At 32.9% G+C, this 9,276-nt stretch overlaps 2 protein-coding genes across 2 annotated transcripts; both read right to left on the reverse strand.

The window, feature by feature from the left end:
* Positions 1–1,513: 1,513 nt before the first annotated feature.
* Positions 1,514–2,960, reverse strand: LOC110619785 (WEB family protein At1g75720). The gene has a single exon (XM_021763340.2). It carries the CDS (start codon positions 2,398–2,400, stop codon positions 1,669–1,671), a length of 732 nt encoding a protein of 243 aa, XP_021619032.1. The 5' UTR covers positions 2,401–2,960; the 3' UTR covers positions 1,514–1,668.
* Positions 2,961–4,191: 1,231 nt separating this feature from the next.
* LOC110618594 (protein argonaute 2) lies at positions 4,192–8,278 on the reverse strand. Its single transcript, XM_021761761.2, has 3 exons — positions 7,920–8,278; positions 6,278–7,469; positions 4,192–5,979 (listed from the first exon to the last, which is right to left on the reverse strand). The coding sequence occupies exons 1-3, from the start codon at positions 8,194–8,196 to the stop codon at positions 4,617–4,619; spliced, it is 2,832 nt and encodes a 943-aa protein (XP_021617453.1). The 5' UTR covers positions 8,197–8,278; the 3' UTR covers positions 4,192–4,616.
* Between the last annotated feature and the right edge of the window lie 998 nt (positions 8,279–9,276).

A 9,276-nucleotide genomic window follows, 5' to 3' on the forward strand; every position in this document is an offset into this window, starting at 1 on the left:
TAGTATTTGGAACAGAATCAGTAGTCCTCGTAGAGCTATAGATCCCCACTCACCGGGTCCAATTTAACGATAAAAGCTCTATCGGGGAGAAGTTGAGAAACAGCCTGGATGCTTTGGAAGAGATCAAAGATGAGACCCAAGTACGAACAGCGGCATTTCAACAGAAATCAGCTTGATATTACAACTTGAAAGTTTGTAAAAAAAACTTGAAGGTTGTAGTTTTCATCTCCTCAACCAGTTTTGTGACAATGCTCGTATCTTTCTAAAGTATCGTATTATTAGCAAATAGCGATAATTTTCTGACGTTATCAAGAAATGTTAACGTGACAATTAAAATATAATTATTAATTAAAACGTAAAAATATAAAAAAGTATATTATGGTTTAATTCATTTTCATTTTAAGATCGGTGATTCAAGTTGTGTTAAATTAATAGTTCGTAATATAATTTTTATATCAATACTTTTGACGATATTTAAAAATTAGCGTTTTTTATTACTATAAATATTATTTTAATACAAATTAAACTACAAATTCTCAATTAAAAAATTAATACTATATGACACTTTTTTTTGTACTTTTCTCTAATAATAATTAAGCTGCATATATGTGTTATTTACTTAATAAAGAGAAGGTAATTTGAAGAGCAAAATTTTCCCTCCCTTTAGTGTTAAAGATTATATATAATGTTAGCTTAAAAATTTTAATATTAAAAATTTATTAGTAAATTTTTAAAATTTTAAGAGTGTTTTAATATATTTTTAAAATTAATAGATCAAATTGAAATAGTAAGTTTATATTGATTAAATTAAATTTTTTTAATATATATGAAAAATTTTTAAAAAATTTATTAGTTAATCCATACCGTACGAAATCTCTAGAAAAATATATTAAAATATTTGTATAATTTTAAAAATTTATTAATTAATCTTTTTGATAGTTTTAGTCATTCACATTCTATTAATTTATAAAAATAAATTATATTTAGAAAATATTTTTTAAAAAAAATTATTTTTATTTAATTTTAATTTAAAAAATAAAATATATTAATAAATTTATATATAAAGACTTGATAAAACTTAAAGTATAAAAAATAATTTACTATTTTAAAAATAAAAATCAATTTTCTTAAAATAGATTAATTTTTTTTCAACAAAAAAATATCTTTCGTTGATATTTTCTCAATTTTTTAAATATAAAAAATAAAAAAAATATTCTTTTCAAAAATATTTTATATAAAATAAATGGAATCTAACTCTTTACTAAATTGTCCATGTAGTAAAGTTTATTACTTGATTTTTTAATTTTATAAAAATATTTATTAATTAATTTCTCCGTATCGAAAATATTTTATATTTTTCTATATCATTAACGACTAATTCAATAGGAAAATTAATTAATAAATTTGAAAAGTATTTTAATATATTTTTGGAAATCAAAGCTTAATTAATGAATTTTTTTATATTATAGATATCAAATATTAATTTTTCCAAAAATTTTAAAACAAGAAGCAGTAAAACAGAGAAATTTTATACACTGATAATAGAAGCCACATACATCCATGCATTACAAAAAAAAAAAATAGGTTTAAAATTGATTAAACTCAACCTGAGACAATATTCATAATGAATTAATTTGCTTATACAACAAACTAATTTTCCCTAATTAATCAAAATACACCATGAGCAGAAGCAAAGAGAGGATTATCATTCAGAGTTTTATCAGATGATCCTTTTTTTCTGAAGAACCAATTTCCCACTAGAGGTATTATTGGCTTCTTCTTCGTCATCTTCTTCTTCCTCTCTTTTTTTCCTCCATAGTATTCTTTCTCTTCATTAATACTCAGAATATTAGCCAGAGTTGGCGAATTCTCCATTCTCATTATCAACTCTCTCTTCTTTTTTTCCTCTCTGATAACTTCTCCTATCTTTTCCCTTTCAAAACTCACCCTTCTTGCTTCTGACGCCGCCTTTTTCGCCTCCACCGCCTCTGCAGCAGCCAACTTAGCCATGTTCTTGTGAAGCTCAGCATTCAAAGAAGCCACTGCAATTTCAGTCTCCGACTCTCTCTCCTTCAGCAACTTCAGCTCTGTCTTCGTTTGTTCAAGCTCAGCCTGAAGTTTCTTTAGAGTATCCAAGAACTCATTATTATTATTATTGTTATCTCCAAGGTCATCATCTTCTTTACTAGGGTTTATAGAGCTTGGAGATGAGAACATCCATGAATGATCATAACTACTAGGTCGAGGAGTGTAGTAAGGCTTTGGAGAGTATATTTCTCCGGCGAGAATCCGGTCGCCGAAGATGGCTACGGCTTCTTTGACAGAACGAAAAGGGCGAGAAGTGTCAACAGAGGACCTGAAATCTTGGGCAGGTTTAGGAGAAAGAGATGGGGTTTCCATGGCGGAGAAGAAGAGAGGATTGGTTATGGAGGTTTTGGAAGGATGAGAAGTGAATATTTGATGATGGGTTTGGTTTAGATTTCTTTGCTTATACTTCAAAAGATCCGAAGAAAAGTGTAATGGAGAATTAAGAAGAGGATATTTGGAGATGGAGAGGCTGTTGTTTTAAGGTTAAGACAACATCAAAAGAAGGATTTTGAAATTGACGTACGATTAAGACTTGTAAACCTCCAATGGTCGTGGGCACGTGAGATTCACGTGTTGGTTTTACAAAGGATTATTGGATTTGAGATGAAGGAGAGCCTGCATGCCACCCATGCACACAATATCATATTTTATATATTTGCATTTTTTTTTTTATTTTGTCTCTTACACAAATCTAGCACATAAATTGAAGTAAAATGTTGTTTTCAATTGGAAATCAGGTTATGTTCACGAGAAAGGGATCGTCCTCTTTTTTGAAATTAGAATTTTGAAGAGTAAATCTAACTTCAACTTCTTTTACTACATAGGACGAGGCGAGGCAGATATTTTATTATACTTCATTGTGAAGCATATTCAGTAAAATTCGATTCAAATTAAAAAAATTGACTGAACCAAATTGATTTAAAAATTTAATTTGATTTTTTATATATTTCGATTCGATTCGATTTTTAATTTCAAAAATTTCGGTTATTTTGATTCGATTTGATTTTGATAAAAAAACCAAAAAAATTAAACCGAACCGATTAGTGATAATAATATATTTTTTCAATAATATAGAGAAATTAAATCATATTAAAATTAAAATATTTTAATTAAATTTTAAAATATTAAAAATATGGTGTAAAAAATAAAAAAAAATTATTAAAAATCAAAACCGAATAAATCGAATCGAATCAAATCAGACCGGTTCGGTTCAATTCGGTTTCTGACCAAAATCAGTTCAGTTCGGATTTCATAAACACTAAAATTTTGATTTTCAGTTTATTCAGTTCGGTTTGATTTTAAATCAAACCAACCGAATGCTCACCCTAAAACATATAAAGAATAGAAATTTTTACTATTGTAATTTAGATATTAAATTTGATATTTGATTATTTTATAAATTAATCATTTTATAAAAAAAATTAAATGTAATATATACTATTAGTAATACAAAATTAACATAAAAAGTTAATTTAATTATACCAGTATTACAAATCAAACGTGTGCTATCAGAAATTCTAAATTAATTAGATTAAAATATATTAGATATTTAATTTTATTGAATGGTTAAAAGCAAATCACTCGTTTTAGCACAGGCTTTAAAGTTCGAGTCATCCTATTTATTTTCAGTTCAGAATTTGATGAACTTGTACTGATGAAGAACTCTACTATGGGAAATAAATGAAACAATTGTCTATTCTACAAAACCAAAACTGGATAAAATCATATGCAAGAACCTGATGATTTTTTAGTGTGTTGCAAACAAATTTGATGATTTTGGTTTTGAAAACCAGGGGATCAGGGAGACAGGGACTAATAGAAACACTTGTCTGAATGAAATTCCTGAGACAGACAACTGGGAAGCTCTAATAAAAATCCAAGAAAACTACTCAATTTTCTTTTGAATAAATGATGCAAGGGAATTACTTTGATTCCTGGAAACTAGAAAGTAAAAGCAACATTCATTTCTCTTCTGCAATAAACATGCCACTTTTGAAGGAGATTCAGTGCTCTATTTTTCATACTATTGCATTTCCCAATTTCCCTCATTTCCATTTCTGAGGTCTCAATTAAAGATAATTCAAAGCTCAAGGACTCAAATGGTTTAAGAGTAATACTAATTTCTTCAAATCATATTGAAATAGTGATACTGACAATCATAAGAGTAGCAATCTAGCATCAAAAACTAGACCTTCTCCTTGCTAAACCCAAGTATGAGGCAGCTAGGGATTGAGAAACATTAACAGACTACAAAAGGACCAATAGCGAAACATCTCAACAGAACTTCAGTCCACAAACTTAATCCAAAACGACAAACTGACACAAAACACAAATAACCCTCTTAATTCACATGGCCTTCTGCATGCACAGACCATGAAAACTCAAGAGGAAACACTATACTAAAAAGACACAAGCCTCATACTTATTAGATTCACGCACAAACTGCTTTTCCAGCCTGGAGAATGGAATGCAACTCGGCGATCTTGATATAAAATGTTTATCTATCTCCGAAAGAGGAGGAAGATGCCTCAAATGAAAAACATGGAGTTTTCCAGGTCAGGGTGCAACTTGTACAGCTGCTCATCAAAGGAAGGCGTTGATGATGTTGAAGGTGGTGGTGCTGATGACTGATATGCCTCCATTGCATCATGGTAAACCCGACCTCTATAAGCAGCACGGTCGGCATACAACACTGGAGGGACCAGTGAGACAGACTTGGTGCACTGGGCACAGGTGAAGCACATGCCATGAATAAGCTCCTGCAATTCATCAGAAGTAAAACCATTCTCATCCCACAACACATGGTAGTGGGCTGGCTTGCTTGTTCCTATACTACCATAATGGCTGCAAATGTAGAAGTCAAATCCACAAGGATGTGTGATTTTTGTGTCTACCACAGTTCCTGGGGGCACATTTCCATCCTGGTTGCCATCTAGAAACATCCGAGTTGTGTGTCGCTTCTGTGCAACAACAACAGTAATTCTGGGGGAGTAATTCGATGCTTGAAATGTCATCTTGAGATCCGTGAGTTCTTCATTCAGAACCATATCAAACTGCCCATCACTTACACCATCACGGAATAGGATAATATTCTTTGGCATTGCCTGATTTAGGCTGGTATATGTATTTACAAGCTCCATGCACATGCTTCCAAACTTCAGAATCTTCTCTGTCCTATGATCCTGAGGACAAATCCGTGCACTATATTTATTTGCTGCTGGCCAATTCATGGTGCCGACAACAGCTGCAATTGAAGGACTTGTTGTGTTGTAAGAGCGAGGATGATTAACATCAGCACCAACAAACATAAAATGGCCCTTAATTTGCAAGAAATTGGGCTGCTTGATGAGCTCTACATTACTGCCCCCAAGCTTCGCATTGATGTTTAGAGCAAGATTTGCGAGAAACTGATCTTTAGGTCTACTGCAATTTTTGGCTAAACAACATTGAGTTAGGATGCCAACTTTTTTCTCACTTATCCACTTGAGATTATTGTAACCAGCAGGACCCTCCTTAGGCTCCTTCGGCTCCTTAGGCTCCTTAGGCAACACACAAACAAGAATCTGTAAACGTGCACTCTTAATTCTTTCAAGCAGTTCTTCGAGTTTCTGAACATCAAGTAACAATTTCCTTGGATGAAGTTCGTTTAAACGAGGCTGGTCCATGCGGATGTTCATTCTTTGGCTGCGAGAGATCAGCTCAGGAGCGAAATTTTCAAGACTATACTCGCCAAAGAAAAGTATTCCCCATTCCCTGATTGGTTCGCTAGTAATCACCAAGCTTCTTCTCAGATTAGTGTCAAGCTTCAACTCTGGTGGCTTAATAACCCGACCAATAAGTGTTGTCATTTCCACATCCACACTGATTCCAAAATTTTGAATAATATCTCCACTGCAAGGGAAATAGAGAAAAAAATAAAAGGAATATAAGCACCATAGCTATAATTCAATCCAACACACAAATCCATTTTCAAATAGCTGTATTTGAACTTGGTAAAAGAATGTGCATAAGCATGAAATTAAAAGGTTCCTCTATAAATGATCAAATTATACAGATAGAGAAAACAAATTAGAGACCATGTGGTCTCCCTAACAACTTAAAGCAAGCATAAGTTATATGCACACAACCAGGACATATACGGTAGTCATACTTTACATTCATTTGAATATAAGCAGTTAAAGTTACTTACCTGCAGGGTCCAACTCTATTTTCTACCATGTCACGTATTGTTCTTTGTCTATCCTTTGGTGCAACTAATGAAATCTTCCTTAACTCTCCTAATTGATTTACGTCCAAAAGCTCCTTTGCATATCTCTGCCACCCAGCTATGATGCAGAACTCCATAGGAACGTAATTTTTCCTGTTGCTTTTCCCCAAAGCTAAGCATGGTATATCCATGTGGATAATATCCTTGTTGTATTTTTTTCTAAAATAAGAAACAAGGTTAACTTTCCCTTGAGAGTTCTGGTCACTCGGGTTTTCCACGTCAAATGAAATATCCCGTGTGTTCTGATCGGTTAATCCAGCAATTTTGTATTTCTGATTCGTAGTTCTGTGAGTCACAGTAACATTCAATCCCTCCAAAGCTTCCTTGACTTGCTTCTTGAATCTTCTGAAATTGTTTGGATTGAAGCCAGGAATGTGTTCCTGTAGATAATCTATAACGGGCATTTGCTTGCGAAATGGCACAACGGAATAGTCCATACACAAGGCTAGACCCTGGAAGGTTGGCTTCAAGCTATGTTTAATCCCTCTAGAAGCAATGATGCCACGGTGAAGGTCAACTTGTGTATCAGGTTCGATAGGATGAAAACTTCGACTAGCAAAAATCATGTTCCTTGTTGGATTCTCCTTCATGATCACATCCAAAGCTTGTAGCACATCACGAGGAATGGACAAAATTTCGCCCCTTATATAATCACCCAACTTGCTACATTTAAGCTCATTCACGAGCTGCACTTCAACTGTGAAGTATCGGATCTTTATCCCTTCCTCATTCGATAATCCCACCTTAAATGTTCCAGTGGGTAGTGGCTCTGCACTGAAAATGTTTTTCTCACCATCATATGCAGACTTTAACAAGGGAAAGTTGTCAGGATCATCTGAGAATAACTTGTTGCGAATCATAGACAGAACAGTCTTCGGCAACTTCACAGCCCGACCATCTTCAGATCGCAAATCCGGTTTGACATTAACATCATAGTGCCTTATGATTCTCTCGGGGTCATAACGAACCAGAAAATGATTAACACGGAGCGGTACAGGCCGGTCACAATTTTTCCCACCATTGTCAGGTCGTTTAATTGGAACGCGTTTGCCTGAATCTTCAGGAGCTGAAGATGTAGAAATTGCTAATGATTGCATTGCTGGAACAATAGGCTCTGTGAAAAAAATAAAGAAAAAATATCAAATCATGTTTCAGCCAGAGATTTTTTCAAGGTTGTTTTAATGATTAAAAGGAAAAAGAAAGAACAAACAAAGAATTGTAACCGTCTATGACTAGTTTTTCAACTTCAAACTAGCATATACTCAAAGTCATAATTATAACTTAGAAGCAAAAAAAGAAGAAAACCTTGAGAAACTCTCATGAAACTGTTAGCAAAAATTGCCTTCAAGAATGCCAATCAAACACACACAAGCACATTCTCAATAATCAAAGCAGTTCTAAAAGGCTAACTGATGAAATTAATTTATTATTATTCTTATTATCATCATCATCATTTATCTTTAGAACAACAGAGTAAGTTGATTAAACAAGCAAATGGATTGATTTAAAAACAAACAAACAAACAAACAAGTTTTAAAACTGTAGCTTAGAACCAGAACCATACCAGGAAGTTCTTCAGTAGAAATATTCTGTGGCTCTATCCGTGTTTGAACAGAAGGAGCAGAGCTAGTAGATCCACGAAACCTGCCACCGGCAGGCCCCCAGTCTACTATTCCTCCTACTCCTCCTCCTCTCCCTCCTCTTACACCTCTTCCACCTCTTCCAGCGCCTCGTGCAGGACCACCCTCAAGACCACCACCACGACCACGACCACGACGACCGCGGCCACCATCCTGACCGTCCCTTCCTCTTCCACTAGCGGCAGCAGAGTATCTCTCCATTGATGAAAGAACCAGTAAACAAAACTAGAAATGATGAAGAATTTGAAGAGACTGTGTGTATTGTTGGAAGCAAAGCGAAGAATGAAGGGCTTAAATAGAGAGAGCTAAGGAGGCATCAAGTGGAGAAAAGCGTTATTCCATTGCTTAGACGTTAAGGTGGTTGAAGGTGAGGCGAAAAACGAAGGACGACTTGTTTCGGAAGTCGTTTTTTGCACCGTGTAGTAGCCAGCAAGGAAGCTGAGGGAACCTGCTGAGAAAGGCGGGCAGCGTCCTATGGGACCCACTAAAAAAACCGTTATGGAATAATTCTTTTTAATTTTTAATATTAATAATAATTACTTGATTTTTATATTTAATTCCTCGTGTTTACTTTTACATTAAATTATTTTATCTATTTTACCATTAATTTTTAAAATTAAATTTTATTCTTAAATTTTATAATAGGCTCTAAAAATGAGGAGAGATAAAATTAATAGATGAAATGATAAATAACATTTTCAAAATTAAAGAGTTAAACTATAAATAATTTTAATATTCACAGACTATATAAAAATTTTATTATATATATAATTTAGAAATTTGGTAATTATATAAAAATATATTTAAATTGATATCTATTAATTATCTTCAGATATTAATAATATAATTGGTTTATAATTTATAAGATCTATACAAATAGAAATTAGGAAATATTATAATTATAAAAATTACACAGAAAATTTGTATTAAAATGGTAAATTACATTTTAATTTATTTAAATTATTAATATTAATATTTAGTTTCTGAAAATGTACTTAAATTTATTTTTTATAATTGGTTTCAATAAAATCTTTTATCAATATTTCCAAACTCATAAATAAACTAATACTTCATTCACTTGACTTAAAAGATATAAATATATATATATAATTTGATAGTAAATAATATTCATTTAAGGCGTTTTTTTATATTTATGACTTAAAAGAAGAAGAGACCCCAGTCCTCTCTTCTTCTTCCTCCACCACCACCACGCCCACCTCGTGTAGGACCCCTGAAACCACCACGGCCAACCTGGCCATGTTTGGACTGTCATTCGGTTTG

The sequence above is a fragment of the Manihot esculenta genome, chromosome 7 (genome assembly GCF_001659605.2).
Source record: "Manihot esculenta cultivar AM560-2 chromosome 7, M.esculenta_v8, whole genome shotgun sequence".
NCBI classification, from domain to species: domain Eukaryota; kingdom Viridiplantae; phylum Streptophyta; class Magnoliopsida; order Malpighiales; family Euphorbiaceae; genus Manihot; species Manihot esculenta.